This window comes from Amia ocellicauda, chromosome 13 (assembly GCF_036373705.1).
Source record: "Amia ocellicauda isolate fAmiCal2 chromosome 13, fAmiCal2.hap1, whole genome shotgun sequence".
In the NCBI taxonomy this organism is placed as follows: Eukaryota; Metazoa; Chordata; class Actinopteri; order Amiiformes; family Amiidae; genus Amia; species Amia ocellicauda.
In genome coordinates, this window is record NC_089862.1 from 19501832 (window position 1) to 19527451 (window position 25620).

Genomic DNA, 25620 nt, shown 5'->3' on the forward strand with positions numbered 1-25620 from the left:
GTCTGTTGTGTGGCTCCATTCTCAACTAAACACTAAATTGAACAAATATACATAGCAGAGGTATATTTTATTGATTTAATATGCTGTCAATTATATACAGTGGATTATCATGCATTATTGTATCCAGTCCTACATTCAGCAAGTCAACAGCATTTTATGCAGTAGTTACAATCCTGAGTAAAATTGAAAAAAAAGATACCCCAGTGTGTAAACCTCATTCGACATCGATTCAAAGGCTAGATTTTTAGGTGTGAAAGTCTGCCTTCATAATACGAAGCATTGTATGGATTAGACTTTACTATCACAGTAAAGTGACTCTTATTCACTGTAGATGTATAGATTGAATAATATCCTCCAGAAATGAAAAGGATGAATCTGGTCCCTTAATTTACAAAGAACAAAATAAATGACTGCTTCATGTGGTGTATAGGCCATCAAGACAGACTGAAAGAGGTCAGAGTCTACAATGATAAATGTATTCTGTATATCAGAGATATAAAAACTCATTTTATAGAACCTCCCTTGCCATTATAAAGGCATCAACAATGCACAGCTTTCCACTGAACAACATGAACTAAAACATGTCTCCATTTTTTTTGAGTGTTTCTTTAGGATTGCAGTATATTTCATTATTGATGATTTAATAATATCAACACAGATGCTGACACCCTGCAGTTACAGCGGTGATAATATTGAGTTCATTTTGCCTTAACACATTTTAAATTACAGTGACAGGTTCAATATGTTTTTAATTTACTGAAATGATGGGTCAAGTTAACAGACACCAAATAAGACGGTTTAAGAAGTGCATTTAAAGTACTGGAATGTCCCTCTGCAGCTTAACAAAAGTCTTTCTTTGGCATAATAACGTAAACAAGAAACAAACCTATTTCAGTAACTAAAAGCTGTAATATTTCCAATTCCAACTACTACACCTGTGAAGTCATTGTTGTTACAATAAAAGTCTCTGGAAGACAATCATGGTAAACACAATAAACACAAAACAAGACGTGAAAAAGAGACACATCCAGCAAATCCCCTTCTTAGCACTGACCTAAACGTATCGATTTGCTACACTTGTGTTAATCTGGTCTGTGCTACTTGTTTCATGATAAACGCAAAGAATAAATTATCAATGCAATGTTAAGGGTAATGATTTTCCAATTCTTACATGCATTCCCTTCAAAACCAAAAACGTTTAGATGCACAGCTGTTTTTTTGTTTTTGTTTTATCCTCTATACTAATCCTTAATGTTTTGATTAATAAAATATTAATATTAAAATCTACAGTCATATTAAATACTTGACTGGGTCATACATCCTTATAAGTCTGCATAATCATTTTGTAAATAAATTAGGTAATTTTTGGTTTGTAAGTGAAACCTTTAAAAAGTAATATATATTTTTTTGTTCTAGTTAAGTGAGTTGTCTCAGTAAACCCACAAAAACAGGGATACACTATATTACTTTGAATATCAAACTGAAATACTTATTTACTTATAATATACCAAAAGAACAATTAAGCTTTATGTAAAAGGATTCTGCATCTTAAAGTTGCTACCATACATACTGGAGTTTTAAATATACAGCTAAACAGCAGGTTTGTGGCTCTATAGCCTTGAAGACTCTTCATTTTGTAAAATTCAACAATCCATGGGGGAAAAATACAGATTTCAGAAAAATTACATTAGAATTAAATATGTTTAAATGTTTTTCCATTGTTATACATCCATTTCGAGGCATTAGAGATCAGAATTAGAGTCAATTGCCATTTTCATGAAGGACTTTCCGACTGAAAAAGTTGCTAAATAAAGAGAAGTCAGTTTTAGCAGTTCTCTGTATATTTATAATCAAATGATGGGGTAATGTTAGATAAGAATAAATTAACTAATGGACTAAAAATGAAGAGCCTCAAACATCATACGTTGTGCATATCAAGGATAATTTCCTTACAGTGCAAGATATCAAATACCCCCGTTAAATAACTGCTGCTTCTTATTTTTCCTTCCTGGCACCTTTCAGGATCCTGAAAGTGTAAAAGATGGAGAACTTAGTACAGGAGATCATAAGGGAGTCAGGGTAGAGGGTTTAGGTCAAGGCCGTCAAATCCAAATCTACTCTTTCCTTGATATACAAGTAAATAGTTCAAGCTTAGATTCATAATGCATGATGGTCTTCATTGGCTTTATTCAATGTTCTGATTCAAGGCGTGTCGTCTGGGTTCAATTCCAATTTACAGTGAAATGTCAAAACAGCCGAGTCTGAGAGCTTCAATCTGCAATACATCCTTCTGCTCCAATCAATGCTATCTGCATCACTTATATATACTGGCAATGCTGTCACGTTGTGCATGTATTAAACTAGAACATACTGCCTCCCATTTCTCATCCATTCACCCATCAGTCATACAAAAGTCAGCAACATAAGCAAATAAAAAGAAACTGAAAATAAATGGGACTTCAACAAATGTTGGGTCAAAATTACAGAAAAAAACAATGTAATATTTTATTTATTTGCATGTGTTTACTTCTACTTGTTTTTTTATTTTAAATGTCTTATCATGGAGTATCCAAGTCAGATACCCCAAATAATATAAATGTATTCATTTCATTTCTGAAGCAGTAGACATTCAAATATTTTATTATTTCCCTGTTAAGCGTGACGCCAATTTTGATGCTTTTAAAATGTGATTATCATTGATAACGTTGAATCATCATTAAGCCCACTGCTAGAGTTTGCTTGTGTTCATAATGTACTTAAAAGAGCTTGCTCTGCCTGAGATTTCTCCCCATGCCGGTTATCCAGAACCCTGTACACACACAAAACACAACATGTGATACATTCCTGATGCCAGAAAAAAGACAGGCCATCTTGTACTAGCAGATAATCTGGGAAACAGGAACAAATGGAAGTGGCTCAATATCAGGCTGCGTGGGTTTGAACTGGACTTGATTCCTACACTTCTGGATACTCCGGGATAAATAACACCACCATACTGACTGATGCAAAAGCAAAAATGTATTTTATTAAAACAAAAACGGTTCAAAGGCAACACAGTAATAAAATGTACACAATCTACACACAAGGCAATATTGTCTCGGGGTGTGTAGGATCTGGTTACAGGTCAGAGTTGAAATTATTAGATAACGTTTTAACATGATTTTCAAATCAAACAAGTGATGACATTCTCGGCTATAATCAGAGCACTGGAGGAGTCCTTTTCTGATGAAGGGACGGTACAGTTTTAATAGGCAGGAATCTCGCAAGATACTCTTCTATTGTTACTGGCGTCTTCACCACTTTCATTTGACCATGCTAATGAACTAAAGTTTTAAATTCAACCACCAATCACTAGTCCCCACCAAGCTTAACAAGCAGTACAGAATAGATTTGTTTAGCATTTTGACAGAAGTGCTCTGCCATCCATTTCAACTCAATTCCATGTAAAACTGGCACCACAAAGCTAGCGACACCTTATCGGGACTGGCACACTCCATCACCTGGTGTTTGTCAGCTTCTCTTCATGCCTTATAACTAACTATTCATCATATCTTAATCGTCACAATGCACTGCAAATTCAAAATGGAGCCTCACTTTCTTCTTTTAAATGAATATTATCATATAATTTGTATTTTGTTATGATGAATTTGTCAATGGCATCTCTGTAAATCATTAGGAAAGTCCAAACCCTATTAACAATCAAACTCCAGCAATCTGAAATGGAAGCGACTGTTTTGCAAACCCAGGGCAAGAATGTTGGGTCACATTGTTTTTCCATATCAACAACGTCCATTTCTTCTACAAAAGCTGTAGTGTCCCTCAAAAGTAAAAAATGTAATTCATAGAAGATGATTTATGTTGTAACACTACTATTAATTTGCCTATACATACATGTGCAATACATTTACTGAATCAAAATACAACATATCGATCTATTTGACCCTACAGTCTTCTTTATGTCTATTCTGGATGACGGTTCAGTTCAAATGTAATAACTGTTGTACAGTATGTGAGTGGCATTGTTGCCATTGTGATAAAAGTTTCATTTTTTGACCCAGTATGGAATATTCTAAACTGTACAAGATGTAACATCACTTCATTGCATTTAGGCCTGTACACAATAAATAAATATTGTGGTTTTAACATTTCTGTGCTTTTACACATTTCTACAGTAAAACATTTCACCTGCAACAGTAATATGAATAAATAGATCACATCAACTGATAGTATGTTAAGACAAAATGGCAGGAAATAATGTTTTAGTAAGAGTCGCATGGTCTTAATCTAAAATGGACAGCTTAATATAGCATCAGTAAAATGCTGCCATCAAATACAGGGGTTATAGTTTATACTTGGTGGGTTGCGAGATGTAAAATAGGTTTGCTCTTTTTGCCAAGTAAATAAACTTGTGTAATTTGAGAAAATATCCCAGATTCTGCTTGAGGCTAATTTGATTTTTATACAGTTGCACAGATCTAGGGTGTCCAGTGAGGAACATTGTGGCCTCCCAACCACAGATGGCACAATAGCAATGTAACAATGAACATAAAAACATTTAGACTAAAATCAAGCATTAGCAAATTACCTTCACAGTTGTGAAGCCTATTCTAATTAATTGCAATGAGATCAATCAAATTCCAGTTTAAAGACATTCTTGAAGTATATACAAGCCTGGACACTAACAGCTCAAAACAGTCTTTTCCATTTGAGAGTTAACCGATACAGTGAGAGAAATGTCAATCTGGAGGAGAAACAGTCTCTCCAACAGTTCAGAAAAAGGGATTGAATGTAGACCCTAAAAAACGTGTGCCTCTGGAAAGTCCAAACCTATACATAATGCTGTGCATGATATGAGCTAGGGGTTTAAACAAACAAAACGAAACATAAAAACAGTAAAAAGACAAACAAACAAAAAAAAGACCTTAACAAAGCTTAATGTGCATTTTAATGACAGTTAACAAATGTAAACATGGTCGGTGGTGGTCGGGGGGAGGGGAGGAGGGAGGCAGTCCCTTACTTTCGTTTGCTTTTTGTGTCAGTCGTCTGGAAGACGCTCGAAGCAGACATAAGGTTCTCGATATACTGTCCCAGCACCTGGTTTTCAGACTTCAGCTTGAGGTTTTCTTCTTTCACTGCGTCCACTCGAGCAGACAGATCTTAAAAGCAGGAAACGAAATGGGGAAATAGGTAAAAATCCACATCTGATGTTTCTCATAATTCCTTCTTTCACCATTCAAAGCCTTCTGTAACACATGACCATTAAAGACAATTGGAGCTCAGTCAATTTTAAAGAGTACACATGTTCGGAGCACCCTGCTTACTTGAAAACTAAAAGCTTACACTCCTTTAATTAGCTGATGGTTCTCTGACTCAGTGTTTCCCCAATCACTTGATCAGCATTTCCTATTCCATAACACTATGACAAGAAATAGCCATCAGGGGCTCATATGCATTACATTATCAGAAAAAAAGATAAATTGTATCATTCAAATGGCAATAAAAACTGTTAATAATGGGGGGAAGTGAAGAACACTTAAAAGGCAGCAGAACTAAGCAGCAGAAAGAAGCTAGATCTTAACAGGTTTAGTCCAGGTTATTTTGAAAAAACGGGAGAGTGATTGATAAGCTCTCTGACCTTCTAGGGTGTGCTGCAGCTCTAGCACTTGATTAATGAGCCGTGTCTTCTCCTCCAGCTCCACCTGGTTCTCAGTGTCACCTACACACATAGATACACGCACATACACAGGTCACACAGGACCGCACACTTCCCAGAGCATGACGAGCATCCACCCAGACCTGCCTTTAAACAGGCCTGTGGACAGGAGACACATGCCAGTCATGACCAAAGGACTAACATCATCAAGATAAGACAGATACACTTTACTGTAGGGCAGTGGTCCTCACAGAAATGTCTTAGACCAACACATTCAGAACTTTTAAAACAGTCCAATTAAAAAATGTAAACTATCTAAATGGCTTAAAAGTGTCTGAAATTTATTTTATTTGCTCCATTACAGTGGGGAGGTAAATAAGTAATAATCATCATCCCACCCATTTAATCTGACAAACAAATCTGTAGTCCATTTTATGGCTCTTTAGAGTACAAAGGAAGAGGTTTTATGAAAGAGATAGACATCTAGTTCAAACGTACCATCCATATCGGAGTTCATGGTGAAATACACGTTGTCCTCTTTCGAATGCAGGGCTGCGGATCCTCTGTCCACTACAGGAAACGGCACACAAAGGGAGCAGATAAGATAACTTTCATATAGTTTGTCGCTAGCATGATCTGCTGAGAAAAACATTGATAAGCAATCATAAAAGAACAGGGGAAACAAATATTAAATGGCTTAAAGAAGAGAGGTGGGACACAAATTGACAAGCCAGAAGATCCAAGAGTGCCTTATTTTGGTTTAAACTTCCACCCTGTATGCATAAACTTCAGTATTTAAAAAAATTACTTTGCTAACCATTTCCAAAACTGGTACAACCCAGTACTCATCTATTTTACAAGCCTTGCAGTATGTAGGCTAGCTAATTATTTACTTATTTATTTAGCATCTGTGGCTCTATGCAGATGTAAAAACTAACTTCACTGTGGCCTGCCTGCTAGACAGCAATCAAAACAGAGGCTACACTGTTGTCTTCCTTGCAATTTTGGTAAAACACTTCACAGGGAAATAATAAATGCATGTTACAAGTTAATTTATGCTACAAAAGCAATCAGAAACAGTGTATAAAATGTCTCAATTCACAATCCACAGCTCAGTTAATGGACAGAAAGTGACGGTTGTTGGACATGTTTTGGTAGCCTTGTCCTCTGACCATAGATATTACAACTGATTTAGTTTGCACTGTAATGGTTTTAACTGAAGCGACATCAGTGCATGAGCAGATCCACAACAGATGCCTTCAATATCCGCAGCGTTTGCATAGATTTTGGACGATGCAACATGGCAGCAACACATCCTTAACCTTAAGAGAGAAATCAAACACAAAACCACATGTAACCGAGATAATGGCCGGAACGATAGCAGTATCTGTGCGTTTATTGGCCCTGGTGCTGCTGGAGAGACCGGACCCAGCCCTTCTTCCATCCGACCTCTTCAGTCCTGCACAACACAATAGTGCCGGCGAAGGGCTGCCAATACGAATGACAATCAAGGCCTCATCCATGCCACCAATTACGAAGTATTTTTCATTGAAAAGATGGGAAAGAGAGCGAGCATAGCCACAACAACAACGCCGTTAGACAGATCCAGACGCAGCGCTCTCTCCGGCATCACCCGGATACTGATGCCATTGGCCAGCGCTGGCAGCAGCTGTGGTGTCGTGATCCTGTCTCTCCGCAGCTGCGGCACCAGCTCTCGGCTGTTTTGTTGCAACGAGTGTCTATATATTTTTCATCTCCTCTCCGTGTGCACATCATTTCAACCCTGTGAGAAACCATCCACGGCTTAGGTCAGGTAGACGTGGCCATGTATACACAGAACAAAAATCTGCCGCGGCCTATGCGCCCCGCTCCTAGTGGAAACAGTGTACCCAACCAGACACTTCATTCTCATTTTAAACCGTCGCGAATTGGGGTTTAGGCTAGCGATTCACTTCCTATATATCTCGCTATATTTTCTAGAAGTGTGAGTGGAGAGATCTTACCCTTCCGAAGCGAGGAAATGGTAAATCTCTGTCTGCAGCGGGTCGCACCAGCCTGACACTGCGGGTCTCCCTGCGAATGATCAACAGTCTGTCCGCTGCGGCGCATGTGCAAGTCTCTCCGGCAGGGGGAGCCAAAGCGAGGCTCGTCGGAATCACGTCTGAACTGCGGTGCCAAAGCGATGACGTCAGCCCGGCGCACATTGTGTTACACTGTCATTGTAAAATGACGTTCATTTATGTATGTATATATGCCATTTATTTGCCTAATAATATACATACACCAGATGTATTGGATAACCTGTTATGATATATATATATATATATGTATCATGATATCTAATTATATATATATATATATAAATATTAAATATTGTAGTAAAGCACTGTTAATTCCATTGTGATTTCAGAGATGAGTCGAGATTCATAGACGAAAAACACAAAAGAGAGAAGCCAATTATGTATTTATTTGTTAGTAGTAGTACTTTTTTCTTGTCAGATCTTTAGTAGTTTTCACATGCATACTATTGTTCTCTCGCAGGGTCTTTATTAAAGAGAAGACCACGTTATGTCACTTCTACAGAATTGGTTGAATAGACATAAAGGGACAAGCGCTCACAAGCATTACAGCATATATTAGGCACACAACGACCTTGTATTCTTGCTGACCACGTAGCTGAAGCGTAGCCAATTGTTAACCACAGCCCAGTTTTATCGCTAGTTGTGACCCTGATTAAAGCCGAATCCCATATGTCTCCAATGTCTCCAAGTAACTGCTGTTTTAGGAGGAGTATCAATGGCCTTCAAGACCTGGTCTGGACTATCCCAGCACACTGTACAGAGGTCACCCATCCTAAATCGCACACAAGACACAATTTCACTCTAAATCTGATCACGATTTTTACTTTCTGTTACTGCAAATTCCACAATAAAGCACCAGACCCATCTATTCCAACATGCCCTATCCCTGTGCCTATTTTGCTGTTATCCTTAAGGACATGTTGAGACCGGTACAGTTCACACAGGCTGTCACTGTGCCACCCACGCCAGGCATGCCACTGAAGAATAGCTGGCAGCGTTGGTTTTCATCTGCTCCCTTTTTAGTGTGATTTCACAGAATTATAGACACGTTAGCTAGAGCCCTGATTTAAAATATGGACTGGCTCAAGACCTAATTTTTGACCTGGTGTACAAGTACGTTTTTCAAGTTGCATGTGCAAACCTGTCTGATTCTAATAGAAATACTCACATTCACAATGAAGTTTAAATGAGTTGAACACTTTATGAGAACCTCTACTTTGATTGTCCTTGTGAAGTATTTTACTGTCTGCCTATGCACTCTTATATGCAGAGCGGCTTATTCCATGTACCACCTGATGCAAAATGTGACTCATATTGTCCATGCTATTTAAATGATCATTTGCTGTCAGGCTGAGTTTTCCCTGATTCTTCTCCACCTGAGTTTCCTCAATTTGGGTCAGCGTCATCACACACGTCAGTCAAATTATTGTCAATACCAGAAATAGGGAGGTATGAACAATGCAGCATTTTCCAAAATGATGCTCATTTCTCTCTGGACTTGTCAAGAATGAGCTGCAGAGCAATTGTACAGCCTAAAGAATAACATGTAGTTAAGATACATGACAGCACCAAGACAAATGTATTTAAATCTCTGCGGTTTTCTGCTGGTTTGGAACATGATTGTAAGACTTTAAGAATGCCCTTTACTTGTTGCCTTTAAGTTACGTCTATTTGGAATCTGTTTGGCATCTTCCAGTCCTGGTGGTCTTGTTAGAATTAATAGACAAAAAGATTTCAAATGATACAAGATATTATAGTCAATTTATCTGGTGACTTCTGTCTAGAAGCTCAAGCAAATTTATTTTTTAGCATGATTACACCCATCCAAGTCTACAATCAAAAAGTTAGGGGAGTACAACATCTACTTTTTGGATTGGGCATAGGTATGAACTGAATAAAGTGGTCCACATGCACAAGCTGCACAAGCTGAAAGAGCAGGTTAGGCTAAAGGAAATGCCACCTACAAAAAAGTAACTATATTTAATTTCTGGAAAAAAAATGACTGTAAGATACAGATGTCAGAACAACTATTGTAAATGGTCTTGTTTTGATTTGGTGTATAGTAGACACAAACTACTGTAATAATTTCAGTGAACTGTAATACCTTTTTGTACAGGTGTGGCTATAGCCTACTTAAATTATGTTGTTAAAATTGCCATTGGCACTGTTGTATGTACATCAGTATTTTTTCTAAGACATTAGTATTTTTCTTGGGTTGTTCATAAGTAAATACTTTTAAATCATTATTTTACTAGAAGCCTGTGCTAACTTACCATCACAGTGTTCTCTTTCCTTTACCGAACAAAAACAGGCAAACAGCTATTCCAGTTAATGAGAACCATTTCTGTACTGGACAGTCTCAGCAAAACCAGCAAAAATGTCAAACAAAGTCTTATACAAAATCTCTCTCTCTCTCTCTCTATCTCTCTCTCTCTCTCTCTCTCTCTCTCTCTCTCTCTCTCCCGTTCCACCACATCCCAAAGATGCTCTATTGGGTTGAGATCTGGTGACTGTGGGGGCCAGTTTAGTACAGTGAACTCATTGTCATGTTCAAGAAACCAATTTGAAATGATTTGACCTTTGTGACATGGTGCATTATCCTGCTGGAAGTAGCCATCAGAGGATGGGTACATGGTGGTCATAAAGGGATGGACATGGTCAGAAACAATGCTCAGGTAGGCCGTGGCATTTAAACGATGCCCAATTGGCACTAAGGGGCCTAAAGTGTGCCAAGAAAACATCCCCCACACCATTACACCACCACCACCAGCCTGCACAGTGGTAACAAGGCATGATGGATCCATGTTCTCATTCTGTTTACGCCAAATTCTGACTCTACCATCTGAATGTCTCAACAGAAATCGAGACTCATCAGACCAGGCAACATTTTTCCAGTCTTCAACTGTCCAATTTTGGTGAGCTTGTGCAAATTGTAGCCTCTTTTTCCTATTTGTAGTGGAGATGAGTGGTACCCGGTGGGGTCTTCTGCTGTTGTAGCCCATCCGCCTCAAGGTTGTACGTGTTGTGGCTTCACAAATGCTTTGCTGCATACCTCGGTTGTAACGAGTGGTTATTTCAGTCAAAGTTGCTCTTCTATCAGCTTGAATCAGTCGGCCCATTCTCCTCTGACCTCTAGCATCAACAAGGCATTTTCGCCCACAGGACTGCCGCATACTGGATGTTTTTTCCTTTTCACACTATTCTTTGTAAACCCTAGAAATGGTTAAAATGGTGAAAATCCCAGTAACTGAGCAGATTGTGAAATACTCAGACCGGCCCGTCTGGCACCAACAACCATGCCACGCTCAAAATTGCTTAAATCACCTTTCTTTCCCATTCAGACATTCAGTTTGGAGTTCAGGAGATTGTCTTGACCAGGACCACACCCCTAAATGCATTGAAGCAACTGCCATGTGATTGGTTGGTTAGATAATTGCATTAATGAGAAATTGAACAGGTGTTCCTAATAATCCTTTAGGTGAGTGTACATACACACACACACACATATACATGTATTTATCCAGTGCCTTGCAAAAGTTCATACACGTTTTAGTGAACTTAATATTTTATTTTATCTTGAATGCTATAACTGAAGACTTATAAGGGTAAAAAAGTTATAGTAAATGTCTGGAAAAATGAAAGAAACAAAATATGTTGATTGCATAAGTATTAAGACCCCTCATCTCATTATTTGGTTGAAGCACCTTTGGCAGCAATTACAGCCGCAAATCATTTTGGGTAAGTCTCTTCCACCTTGCACCGGCTTGCACCACCCATTCTTCTTGGTAGATTTGCTCAAGCTCTTTCAAATTGATTGGGGATCGCTTATGGACAGCAATTTTCAAGTTTTGTACATTGCTCCATCCATTTTCCTTCAATCCTAACAAGCTTTCCAGTCCCTGCTGAGGAGAAGCATCCCCATAGCAGTATGCTGCCACAACCAGGCTTGGCTTTAGGGATGGTGTTGACTGGGAGATGTGCTGTATTGGGCTTCTGCAAGATGTAATGCTTTGAATTCAGACCAAAAGGTTCAATTTCTGCCACATGTCTGCAGTACAATTTGTATGCTATGTCGCAAACCCCATATGAGATTTAGATGGGTCTTTTTCAGTAATGGCTGCTTTCTTGTCACTCGCCCACACAGGCCAACTTAGTGTAGGGACTGGGATATTGTTGATGTGTGAACACTGACTCCCATCTCACACATAAAACTTTCCAAATATTTCAAAGTCACTGTTGGCTTCACAGTGGCATCCCTAGCTAGTTTCCTACTTTCCCGGCTGCTCAGTTTGGAAGGATAGCCTGATCTGGTTAGTGAATGGGTGGTATGAAGCACATTCTACTTCTTAATGAGGTTTTCACAGTATTCAGTGACTTTTAAATATTCTTGTAACCTTCTTCTGACTTGTGCTTCTCTATACATTTTTCCATCACTTGTTTAAAAAAACTAAAAACTTGGTCTTCATGGTTAGTTTGTCATATCATTAGGTGAGATTCTGCTTGAAATTCAATATTTAACTGAGGAAACTTACAGAAACAGATGAATTTATTCTGAAGTCAAGTTAAACAACTTTAATTACACAGATCATAAAATATATTTTTTTAACCATTGAAATTAATATTTTGCACCTGAACTGATTTAAAATTGTTTGAACAAACAAACAAAGGGGTTAAATTGTTATGCAATTGCGAATCTTCTATTTGCATAATATCGTATTTGTTTTGCTTTATCAGTTGATTGTGTTGATTCTAAATATAAAGTCCTATTTGAAGGATTGCTAACTCTGACATCAATAAGATGTGGCAACTTGTGTGGGGTGGTGAATACTTTTGTATTCTACAGAAGGTATGAATGAAAATCAATGAAAAGCAACCCTGTAAGTCTACAATTTTAAAGAGTATTTCCAGATCTTACAGAAGGTAAGGGCAGCTCTCCTAATGTTGAACATCATTAGGGATCTGTGTTGTGTAGTGGAACCTGTGATCAGTGTGAAAAAAAGCACCGTGCACATATGTTACATATACAAGGTTAGTGAAACAGTATGGTGGAGATGTCATATACAGACCTGTCTTACAATAGCTATGAATAATTCTGAATTGGACAGATGCTAGCTTTTCATATGCATGTTCCCCTGGCAAAACATATTTCAGCACCAGTTGGTTGCACTAGATTAACTACTGTGGAAAGATCAGTGAATGGATATGACAGTGCCGTTATGCTACTTTGAGAAACCCATATGCTGTTTATGGGGAGAGCAGACTGCAGTAATAACTGACCAAAAAACCCTTTAGATTGTTTTCCCCCTTTCACAGTCAGCATTCCTGTATATTCCTTAGTCTTTAACCAGAAAAGACTTCTGTTTGTAAAGGATTTAAGTATACCACCTAACCATAGAGGTTCTGCTATTCATGTTACTCCTTAAGAAACAAAGAAACAATAAAACCAGGCAAAATTATAACGACAATATATATTTTGCACTTTTATCTTATCATACCTAAAATACATGCTGAAAAAGTGTGTGTGTGTGTGTTTCTTAGCACCTGCAGAAGATAAAGTGAACAGTTTAAATGTTGAAATTGTCATCTGAGCTCACTAAGAAACATCAGTGTGATGAGGTGACAAGTTGATATTAAAATATCACCTTGGGTGTTCCCTGAGTAAGTTACATAACACCCTTATCCTCTGTCCTTTGGATGAGGCTATAGACTGAAGTCCTGTTGTGAGTGACTGCTGATGCATGTTTGCCACAAGTCTGTCTGTAGTGCTTTAAAATGGAACATCTATTCTAAATGAATAATTAATAACAATTATTAATGTTATAGTAGGATAAATGTGTCACGTGAGGTCAAATAAGGCTTATTATTGTTCTATCATAACTAGAAGCTTTTATGTCTTGTTTATTGTTTATTTAGTTGTTGTCACCATTTCATGTGCAGTGCTCCTGTAAGATATTTGAGTGATCTCTTGTGGGAATTATATATTTGTATCTATTTAGTAATTTGATTTCAATTAGGTTTAATCTTTCCTTCTGCAAGCTTATACACACGCTGCATTATTAACAAGGGATACAGTGGGACTGTTTTGTTATATTCTTAGGCCTAAATTTAATCATGAAATTGAATATTTCAGGATGAAGAAGAATTAACTCCTCCCCTCCCACACGCACACACACATGCACACACATTAGTGTGAAAGCTCTTTTCTAAAAGGATTGTGGTTTGTCTTTATTTATTTATTTTACTAATGACCTCATAAAATTGTAACAGTCAGGGAAAATTAATGTTGCTTTACATTTTTTGAAATTTTCCTTCGATGACCACATATTAGTGTCATGTGTCTGTTCCGTAATGTGTAGACAGAGGGAGACAAAGCACACAGAAGTCTATTCTGTACAGTATGCCATTTTACTTTGTGTGTGCATCATGAAATATTTTATAAAACTACAAAACTTGGCTTTATGATTTGGGTTATTTTAAATGGCTGTCATTATATTCTCTTTGCTTGTTACAATATAACTCACGTAGACCTCTGTTTCACATTTTCACAGACCCTGTACTCTTGCTATACATTCTGATCTGTTATTATGCCTTTCTTTTTTTAAGCCTTCTCTCTTAAAAACACTTTGAGTATGTGCTCATATGTTGCAGAATATTTACTTAATTGTAGTTCCTGGGGGCAAAATAACAGCAGATTTATAAATATGTAGAGAGTATATTTATACTCACAGTACATTCAATAAATTCCCATTTTCTTTGGATAATTGGTAAAGTACATAGAATTTGTTTAAATATTAGAATTTTATTGAAGATAAAAACATTGGATTTATTTGCTTAAGTAGACAGTCCTCCACCTCACCCTGATATGCAACCTACACACACACAAAACTCTACCTCTGGCATTCTGCAATAGCCAATGTTTCTTGCTTCTTGAATTAATCTTGCAGACCTATAAATTTGGCCCGACAGGAAATATGGTTCCTATCTTTGAATACTAATACGTTCCTCTTCCTTTGCATTCGCTCTCATAAGGCGCCTTCATTTTACTGGCACAGCACTTCCAGCCATGTATAATTTAAAGGCGTTTTATCTATATTGAACTGCCATTTGAATATTATTGTGATTTCATTTTTTTTATGCAATGAGAATTGTAGAAACGGGATTATGGGAGAGGGGAGAACCCCCAATGTGCATCAAGAGCAGACCTTTTCACAGTTAAACACAGAAACCTAGACAGCTAAAGCAAATTGGTTCATTCTTAAAACTATTTTGATGAGATAATGCAGCAGATGATATTCCTGGATGCGCCTCCTGTAGCACATAACATACAGGTAACACTCATCTGATGTGAAACTTGAAAACATGTACATTTACTACATCTCAGATACCATCCCCTCAAATTATTCCTCGAGTTTGTCCGATGAACAGAGACATTTTCAGCAAATAAATACTTGGAGACATGTATCGCTGAGTGGTTATCCTGAAAAAGTGATTGGAACATGACAGTTGGCAAGGCAGCTGTTTCCTGGGTGACAGCAGAGGGTGATAACAGTGAAGGAGGATAAATTCACGATGCATTTCGTAAAGAAATAATAAAAAGGTGCACTAAAGGTAGTTCGGGGTGCGACCTTATACAAACATTTGAAATTAGAGCTAATCATGTCAAAGAAAGAAAAAACAAATTTGATTGTATAATGTATTCAAAATAAAAGGATTTAATTGTGGGTAGCAGAAGTATCGTGAGCAACCGGCTGAATCAAGACTACCTTAATTACAGTGGGAGAAAACTGTTTCTAATACATAATCTACATGCATTAACCTCCCACCTCTTCATATCTGGGACTGTCTCATTAAATTTTATTGTCTGTGATCCACCACACAGCATGACTCATTCTGTGGTCCCCACTATTTCACACAGAAAAGCTGTCCGACTGCCTTGTCTCATTAACTGCCGTTGCTGATGGCTCAAGTGTATTTGTGTAGAATGAGCATGTTTAGTTTCATATGTCGTTTATTGGATCAAATCAGTAACAGTTAGGTCTGTACAAGTGCCTTGTGAAACTATCAATGTGCTGTTAATACACACTATAAAAGTGGCATCCCTACCCTTAATGAGTTTCTCTCCGACTTACAGTTCACTCGCAATCCTTACTTCTGATACATTGTTTTCAATTCTATACACTCCAGCCCACACCTGAGAGTTCAGCCACCACACTCCTTCATTTCAATTAACTAGAAAACCTATTTAGATTAGTAGTTTATCCTTATTGTAAAGTGTTATCTGTATTCATATCGGGACCACAGAATATTTTTAACTTTTACCTAAGCCAAAATACTTGTTTATTTCAGATTTTTTATCAAGTGTTTTATCAGACTTATTCGAGTGTTATTCCTAGGGTATGCATTTGGGATTCATTCTGAATGTACAGCCATTTTTGAGTTTTCCTGCTGTGGGTCACTTTACAATAATGGACACCAATTCTTCATGACTTGGTGTAGGAATATCATATGAATACTTTATGCATTTCATTTGAGTTCCTGCTGTTAATCAGTTGTATTACATGGTATGGGTCAGGGTTGGTGATAGGGTTACAGATTAGCTTTGAGGTTAGGTCTTATACATATATCAGAATTCAGTTCCTTATTTTGTATATATTTATCTTTATATTTAACTATCACCTGTTGTTCATTTATGGACATGGCTTATCCTGGAGATACAACATTTTATGTAAAATATTAGGAAATGCAGATTTATGATAGGTAATTTAACCTGTACACACAAGCAGATTAAATTAGCTTGTCTATGCGAATTGGCCCAATTCACAATATATCACTGCTTGTATTTTGCATATTTAGAAATGCTTAGCCTCTTTTCTCAGATGAGGCTTCAGCAAGGACATTTTTAGACAGAGCAGTTACATTCCTAGCAAGTGACACACTGAATCTAATGATGAATTCAAACTTTCAAATAAAGCAGACTAGAAATGTCTTAATTTGCTCATAAAGAGCATTAAGTAATTTCACTCATTTTCTGCTTTGCAAAGACTAAAAGAGACAGACGCTTGTGATGATATCTGGTGGTAATGATGTGCTCAAATTGGGTGCCCGTAGCAAAGACTGATATAGTGTCAGTGTGCGTTGTGTACAGCAATGTGCTGTTCAATACCCATGTTAGCGTATCCTTTGCCATAAAATAACACTGCAACCTGAAAGTTGTTTTTGAAATCCTTGAAGTACTTTTGGACATTAAACATTAGCCGACAGCTTATACTCATCGAGAAAGAAAGTACTTCATTTTAAACTCAACAGATAATGGCACATTCACAAAGTTAGTGTTCCACGTCAGATATTAAAGGGAATTCTAACTTTGTATCAAGTGACCATCTGGACACTGGACTCACTAACATAGGCAGAATAAACACCAGATAATAAAGGCAGTTTAGGGAATGGCTTAGTCTTTATGTTTGTGTATTGGGTAGTGCTTTCTTAACCCCTCAAGCTGGGCACAGTCACTCTGGTCATCGAGGGAGTGCAGGTGCCTGCTGCCACGAGGCACAAAGTCAGGCCATCGTGCTCCATATTGGCAGGCTGTGGAGTAAACTCTGGCTGACCAAAGAGTGGAAGACATGAGGATGAACTAAGAAATCACTAAGGGAGCAATTACATTCAGGCCATTTGCCCATCATTTTTAGACGAGATGAATAAATATTTGTTTCACAGCCTAACCAAGGACTTCATATAGATAAACACACACAATGGCCAAAAACCTGTTGTCAAATGTGTTTTGAAATACCCCAAGCATGTGCATATGAAACAGGTGGTCATGTGGTTAAACTATTAATTATAACTGGAAAACCACCACATTGCTAGGCTACAGGGTGGGGAGAATCATCAATATCTCAGATTTAAAAAGAGCTTCATTGCTGGTGACTGTCGAGTAGGAGCACCCAATACATGAGTGATGAAGCCCCAGAGAATATCCAAGGCTGTCATCCCAAAGCTGTGAAAGACAAGGTTGGCCAATTTGTAATCTATGGTTATCTTTCAAGTTGGAAGCACTGCCCAAGGGGGAGGGGTTTCTGCGCACTTCCGTAGGAACCCGATCAAAAGTCACTCTATCAAAGCTGCCATTGGTCCCTGCGTTTGTCACTCAGAACAGGTCCCTTCCCACTTCCTGTTCTATAAAACGTTACATCAGTGCAGGTTCGTCCTCTTTTGCCTCTTCGCTGGACTCAGGAACGTAAGCTCTCTGTGTCTGTGTTTGTAATAAACATTCAAACTGCGTATTTCGGCTGGCTGGCTCACTTCATAGTGTTGTTCACTACCGTTTTTCACTACACATCATCTCTGTCTTGTGTGTGTTTAGTTATTATTGATAGCTACTCCCGATTCTGTCCCGTCCACGCTCCGGAGGTCCGGCTGCGCTTTCCTTTTCAGTTTCATTCACAAGAAGAGCCTTTTAAAAATAATAGTCATGTTTATATAGTGATATATATATTCTGACTGCTTGCTGTGTTGGTTTTTTGTCCACAGGGCTTTTACCTCCACAGCAGGAGCGCTAGCAGCGGCAGTAAAATCTGCGGCCCGGCTGCCCGGCTGGAGCCGCAGTGTGTCGTAAGAGATTTCGCCTGTGTGAGGTGCTCCTCCGCCGGCTCTCTCAGTTCGCTGAGAATGAGCACTGCTAGCCTTCCCGGTCTGTGCATGCGTGCCTTGGGTTTAGATCCCGCTATGGCTGGTGGTCTACTACCTTCAGCCCCCGCGGACCCCGGACTCCGCGTCACCCGGTGTCCCCGGAAACCCTGGCACACACGGTGTTGTTAAGCCTATGGGCCTAGACGGCGCTTGTATCCAGCACCTGGTGCTTGGTATACACAGTGTTCAGTCCGGCAACAGCACGGTTGCGTGTGGTTGGTGTCGCAGCGCCCCCGTGTATATAAACTTTGCCGGGTGGAGACGCACTTACAGTCACTCCGCACTCGCCGCTGCGCCCGGCAATCCCCCACTCTGTCTCTCCAGCTCCCCAGGCCATCTGATCCTGCCCCGCCATGCTCCAGGTTCGAGAGGGGTCAGCACGCACAGCGGCCCACACGGGCCCTCCCGCTGCTGCCTGACCTCCTCGATGAACTGAGGGTTACCTGGCACCATCCGGCAACAGCCCCCGCCCTAGGCAGGAGAGGGGAGGCTTATGCCAGGACCCAGGGAACGGCAGAAGCAGGCTTGGTGGAATTTCCACGCGTGGATTCCACCATAGCCACGCTTGTCTCCCTACCTCTGCTGTCCGTGGGGCCACGTGACCTGGCCTGCCCCAACAGGCAGTGTCACGTCACGGAGACACTGCTCCGGAGGGCTTATGAGGCAGGAGCCCAAGCGGCTCGCCTCTGGAACACAGAGAGCCTGCTGGCCCCGTACTTGGCCCAGCTGTCGGAGCCCTCGGCGCATGATGGCGCATCACCAACCCCGCCCCCTATCTCTGAGATAGCAGCCGCGGCTGACCAGCTCGTCACTGTGATGTGCCAGGGGGCAAGGGCAACTGGGCGATCGCTGGCAGCTATTGTGGCAGCTTTGGCTGTCCCAGGCACGGCGGGTCTCTGAGACAGACAGGACTTGCCTCATGGACGCCCCTATTTCACCGGGCTTTACCTTTGGCCCCTCTGTGGAGGAGATGCTCACACGCACCCTCCAGGAGAGGGAGCAGTCCCTGCAGCTGGCGTCATGGACGTCGTGTTAGCCCCCTTGTGTTGCCAGGGGGTCCACGTTCTCAATTATCTAGACGACTGGCTGGTTTGTTCTCACTCGACGGAGCAGGTTTGGATACACACGAACCTGATTTTAGGCCGCCTCTCCGAATTGGGCCTTCGGGTCAATCGAGAGAAGAGCCGCCTGACACCAACTCAGCAGGCACAATTCCGTTGCCATGCTCGCCACGCTGGCGCCAGAGAGAGTTGCCTCAATACACATGTGTCATTCCCTCTTCCGACTGAGAGCTCGTGTCAGGGTGTCCCTTTGCCAGAGGCTGCTGGGCCTCCTAGTGGCTGCATCACAGACCCTCCCCCACGTCCTCCTCCAGTTGAGGCCGCTGCAGTGGTGGTTCAGGATGCACCCTCGCCACGATTGAGCACGCTGAGTCATAGTCACTCCGGCGTGCTGGAAGTTGCTTCATTGGTGGCGGAGCCCCCACAATTTGACCCTCGGTGTGCCCCTGGGGCCAGTCTACCACCGAGCAGTTATGACGACAGAAGCCTCCAAGCAGGGTTGGGGTGCAGTCTGCGACGGACGTGGAGTCTGAGGCAGGTGGATGGAGCCAGCACGGGCCCTCCATGTCAACATCCTGGAGTTACAAGCAGTACTCCTTGGACTGTCTCATTTCCTGCCAGTCTTGCGGGACAGACATGTGCTGGTCCGGACGGACAACACAGCTGTGGTTGCCTATATCAACAGGCAAGGAGGTCTCCAGTCGTGCAGACTGTACTGTCTAGCACGCCGTCTGCTTCTGTGGGCACAGCCACGGTTCCGCTCCATCAGAGCAGTTCACCTCCCAGGCCTGTCCAACACGGCAGCGGACCTCCTCTCTCGGGGAGGCCCCCCGGTCTCGGAATCGGGCCTCCACTTGCTTGTGGTACAACAACTGTGGAGCCAGTTTGGCAGGGCAGACGTGGATCTCTTTGCCTCGGCAGAGTCCACACACTGCCCACTATGGGTCTCCATCCAAGACCCTCAGGAACCCTAGGGATCAATGCGCTAGCCCACACATGGCCACACTGTCACCTTTACGCGTTTCCACCATTCCCCCTTCTCCCGGTGGTCCTGGAGAAGGTCAGGAGAAAGAGCGACAGTTCTGCTGATAGCCCTTGCAGATTCTGGTTCACAGACCTGATCGCCCTCCTTCACGGAGAGCCTTGGCAGCTCCCAGTGAGAGCGGACTTGTTGTCCCAGGTGCAGGGCACGCTTTGGCACCCCAATCCGGGCCTCCTCCAGCTCTGGGCCTGGCCCCTGAGCGGGAGCGGTTGATTGCCTGGGGTCTGTCGGTCACGGTAGTGGCCACAATTCAGTTGGCGGGAGCTCCCTCTACGAGGTCACAGTATTCCTACCGCTGGCGGACATTTAGCACTTGGTGCCAAGACGGCGGTCAAGACCCAATTAATTGCCCCATCGGGGTCATATTGCAATTTCTACAAGAGCTGTTGGACCAGGGCAAGTCTCCATCCACGCTCAAAGTGTTTCTGGTGCCCATCTCCGCATGTCATGTCCGGATTGATGGCGAGCCTCCTGGGTCTCATTTTCTGGCTGTGCAGTTTTTAAAGGGAGCTCGACGGCTACGGCCTCCTCGAACCCTTTCACTGCCCACATGGTGTCTTGATGTAGTGCTGGACGCACCTTCCCTAGCCCCATTTGAGCCACTGAACTCAGCTGAGCTGAAGCTGGTGTCAATCAAAACTGCATTTTTGCTGGCAATCACCTCTGCAAAATGCGTGAGTGAGCCCTGTCCGTACACCCATCGTGTGTCTGTTTTGCGGGAGATGGCTCCAGGGTCACGCTATGGCCTAACCCTGCGTTCCTCCCGAAAGTGCTGTCTCCATTTCATGTCAACAGGCCTATTGAGTTGATGGCTTTTAATCCACAATCCTTGTTGGATAAGAAGGGCATTGGTCATAGAAGCCACCAAGAGGTCAATGTCCATGACTGAATTGAGAAAAACCGTCCATGTGATAACAATAACTTAGGTACTCCTCAATTCTGGCCCATATGGAAGAGTGGCAAGAAGGAAGTCATTTCTAAAAATGCCTGGTCTGATGAGACACAAATTGAACTATTTGGCCTATCTGGCACAAAACCGAACCCAGCCATCCTTAGTGTAGAGCATCAGTAGGACCACAAGCAAACGTGGTAGGACCACGTTTAAAAACAAAAACGTGAGTGGCCTAGTCCAAGCCCGGACCTGAATCTGATTGTCCACACCTGGTAGAGACTTAGTCCAAAAGACTCACAACTGTAATTGTTTTCAAAGGTGGTTTTACAAAGTATTGACTGAGGGGGTGAAAACTTCTCTATCTCATCTTTGTTGTTGATTATTATTTTTGTCATTTAGCTGACACTCTTATCCAGGGTGACTTATATTTGTATCCATTTATACAGCTGGGTATTTTACTGGAGCAATCTAAGTGAAGCACCTTGCTCAAGGGTACAACAGCACTGTCCCATCCAGGATTTGAATCCACAACCTTCCAGTTATGAGTCCAGAGCCCTAATCATTACTCCACAATACTGCTTAACAATCATTTAACAATCGAAATGCTATTGCCTCTTCAAATTGTTTTGTAGGTTGTATGAATCAAAACAAACAACGTAGAAATCAGTAGACAAGGTAGAAAATAATTATTATCATCTGACTTCTTACAACCTTAATTCACTTATTATCATTACAAAATACATATTAGGGAGATTTTGCTTTCATATAGTGAAGTCTGCAAAGTGAATATTCCCCTACATGCCTACACATTTTCCCTTACATGCCTCTATATATTAAAATATTTGTGCTTTAGAAGTCTGATACTTGTTGTCCTTTGGTAAATCATATACTTAAAATGGATTGTTACTAAAATAAATCAAGGAGAAAATTGCTACTCAGATAGACCAATTGTGTTCTCAGTAGCCTAACAGGTCTGCTTATGTAGGCTTTAATGGACATAGTAACATTCAGAGTTATTTTCATTTTTCACAATCATATTTTGTCAATGTTATTTGGTCTTCGACAAAGTGTAAAGGATACAAATCAGACTAAAGACTGTAACCACAGTTACCTACCCTGAGAAACAGAGAGGTGGGCCCTGAAGCAATATGGCATGTGTTTTCCATAAGTTGATCATTAAAAGAAGCAGAGATCTATGCCATACTGATAAGGCTTGTAAACTGTATCCCAGCTCCTATCTTTTCAGTGGCTTAAGTTTCCATCTCATGCCACTCCTGTGTACTTATTAACATGATATTTACCTGAGTCATCAGCCAAGGAGATGTTGGTGAAAGAACTGTCGTCTTCATCCAGGTCTCCTTCCATTTTATATTCCTTTGGTAGAAATAAGTAAAGCTGGATTGTGCCTCGTGAACAGAGTGGCAGCCCCACCCTTTTGTTTTCAGACAGTGTCAGATCACTGGCACTAAATTATTCAAACTGCGGAGACCAGTTCTACCTGATGAGCAGCTAAACTGACACTCTATTGTCAAGGGAACAAAAAGAGCCTACTACTCTAGTTCGCCACTACCGGAAATAAAGTGGAGGTCAAAGTTTAACAGTGTTTTAGTTAAACAGAATCCAGACACAGGCATCATAAAAGACTAATGCTACCTGTGGTACGGTTACAAGAACAGAAACGATGGGTTGCCTGTTTTATCCAGAGAGAAAAGGAAATTGACATATTTAGTAGTTTTCCTTTTGTTCATTCATTTCTTCACAATCCAAAAACTGAATTATGAAACACAGATGGTCCACTCACCACCATATACCTCTCAGACAATAATGAAGATCTCTCACCTTTTTGCATAAGATGTGAGAGATTTAGCAAGACTGGTATTTGTGTAACCACCACATTCTGGATACACTGTATCACTGAATTGAGTGGCTTGCCTAATTAATTCTTCCGTCTCCGTAACACAGTGACGAAACCAACCTCATTTCTAAGCCAGGAATCAAAGGATCCATTTGAATTACACAGCAGACTCTCTTCGGAGTGCTACAAAGAACAAGAGGCTCGTCGTGGTGTCTCGGTTGAACCTGGGAGAAGTGCCTCTCACCATGTCCTGACATTAACCTCAGCTCGCTGCGTACTAAAGGAAAAAAAGAAAAGAAAGTTGTTTGAAACTCACAAAAGTGTTTTTGTGCAGTGGGGATAGATTTTCATTATTTTGCCACCCACACCATGAAAAGAATCTCTAACTCAATCCTTCATTCAATAAACAGATAAAAGTGAAGATGTTATTTTACTCTGTAGGAGTCTTATTTGGTACAAAGTAACCCCTGCTGACAGTTAAACTAACCATTTAGATTGGACCACAAGCTCAGCTCCAGGACTTTGATGGCAGTTCATGTGAAAGCTGGACAAGGGAGGCTTCTGAAGATGCACAGATTCACTTTTGTCGCAGTACCATTTCTTCAGTTTTTTCCAATTTTCTTTGACTGTTATTTTCTGTCAGGTTAGGACATTATGGATGAGAAGGAAACACCTCCTGACCAGCCCGGGTGTAGTATTAACTGTGTTTCTTCCTTCACTGTGGAGTCTCACTAGAAGTGCCTTTATATTACTTTGGGGTTCACAACTCGACTTAATGTCTTTTTCCTGGAACTTGAATATGAATCATGACTAATTTAGTAATTAAAGGTTTGGAATGAATAAAATTGTCCAATGGAACAATGCACAGTAATTTAATGTCCATGCCTCATCTTAAATATTGAATAAGACAAAAGACCAACGATATATGAAATTCACAGCTTGTGAATCCTTAAGCGTCATTATCAACAGCAAGGCTGAACTATTAGGGGTAATAAAAACTGAAAGAAATTCAGACATTAAATGTGTGAGTCCTTACATTAAACTTAAGCAAGGTGTTGTCTGTTGCAGCGACTCCTCCATTTCCAATCCAGACTGTTCTTCACAATACATTGTACTCCAACTCCTTCACTTTTGAGAGTCTCACTTCTGCACTATTTGTAGACACAATTAACTAATAAGCAGCTTAGACTTGAGAATCTTCTATTCTGACCTGACAAGGTTTGGCACTACAAGGTGCTGCTGTTACTGAAGAATTAAGGACTGTCAGTCAGGTGCTCAACTGGTCAACAATGCTTCAGTGCATCTATCATGCTGAAGAGTCTTTCTCTGCACCGCCTTGAAGTTTGCAGTGTGTTCTGTGGGATGTGATTGTTTTGTTAACCTGCTTTATGGAGCTGCAGGCCTCCTCACCACAAAGACACTGTCACATTATTCATTCTCATGCTGAACATGGTTGTCGGAGTGGATGGTTAATTTTAATAAGGATATTATTATGCTCAAGTGGCATTTTAGGCTGGGCCTGACTTATATCGGCTGATCGGTTAATTCTATCACCCAGTTTCAAATAAATTCGTTTGTTTTAATTATACGATCCTCGCTAGCTCATCAGTCCCCCTTTTTCACTTGTGGAGCTCATACTAGAGAGATGTACCTGAAACTGGCAGCCCCTGGCACAAAATCAATCAGTGTTTATTAAATTGCTTAATCAGCCTTAATGGGATTTCATAAGGATGAGGGCAAAGGAGTCCGTTGACAACACGAGAAGCATTTACCACTCCAGTGGATTTGTTTGAAACACCAATAATGTGATTTGTGACTTGAGCCTATCCTTCGCTGCTGGGGCAAGGTTCTTCTGTACCAGAAAGTAGAGTATATAATATCTCAGTTAGCATTGACAAGACCTTTAGAAGGAGTGGGACATTTATGGCATTGTTAAATTCTCAAATCAAAGCTCAGCTTAATTTGGGAGAATGGGAGGAATTTAAAATCTACACATTTTCATTTTTTTCCTCATACACATTTCACTGACCATTATCTATCTGCAATACTTGAAAATGGTGAACCCAGACCTTGTTATGTATCATAACTGCACTCCTGAAAAGGTTTTAAGGATGTGACACTGTGTGGGTGGACACTGGGCTCTTGCATCTAGCCACTTTAAGTGTCAAGGGGTTAAATAGCCAAGGTAAACACACACAGAGTTGGTGATTTAAGCCAAATTAAATCAATGTATGCAGTGGATAATTAAGAATAAATCAACAAGAAACCCAAAACAAAACTTGAGCTTTTCTTTAGGCAAACAAAGCCAAATCACAATCTAGATACCAGTCCAAAAGCCAGACGTATG

General features: G+C 40.7%; 1 protein-coding gene across 4 annotated transcripts; it reads right to left on the bottom strand.

Moving 5' to 3' along the window:
- Positions 1-48: 48 nt before the first annotated feature.
- Positions 49-22938, bottom strand: scoca (short coiled-coil protein a). 4 transcript variants are annotated; one of them, XM_066720119.1, is made up of 5 exons: positions 22720-22938; positions 6152-6289; positions 5636-5716; positions 5018-5156; positions 49-2026 (listed from the first exon to the last, which is right to left on the bottom strand). In XM_066720119.1, the coding sequence occupies exons 1-5, from the start codon at positions 22781-22783 to the stop codon at positions 1996-1998; spliced, it is 453 nt and encodes a 150-aa protein (XP_066576216.1). In that variant the 5' UTR covers positions 22784-22938; the 3' UTR covers positions 49-1995. The 4 variants fall into 4 exon arrangements, with proteins under 4 accessions (XP_066576216.1, XP_066576220.1, XP_066576217.1 ...); XM_066720123.1 differs by having other exon boundaries at positions 6152-6223; positions 22720-22929; XM_066720120.1 differs by lacking the exon at positions 22720-22938 and adding an exon at positions 7657-7786 and having other exon boundaries at positions 6152-6223.
- Positions 22939-25620: the final 2682 nt, after the last annotated feature.

Bases quoted from the DNA above. Each gene is read 5' to 3' on its own strand.
- scoca (XM_066720119.1), bottom strand. From the start codon at position 22,783: ATGGAAGGAGACCTGGATGAAGACGACAGTTCTTTCACCAACATCTCC. The intron at 6,290-22,719 runs GTAAATATCATG...TTTTCTCAGCAG, and splicing joins CTCCTTGGCTGATGACTCAG to ATCATGCTAGCGACAAACTA. The intron at 5,157-5,635 runs GTCAGAGAGCTT...CCTGCTTTTAAG, and splicing joins GCTGCAGCACACCCTAGAAG to ATCTGTCTGCTCGAGTGGAC.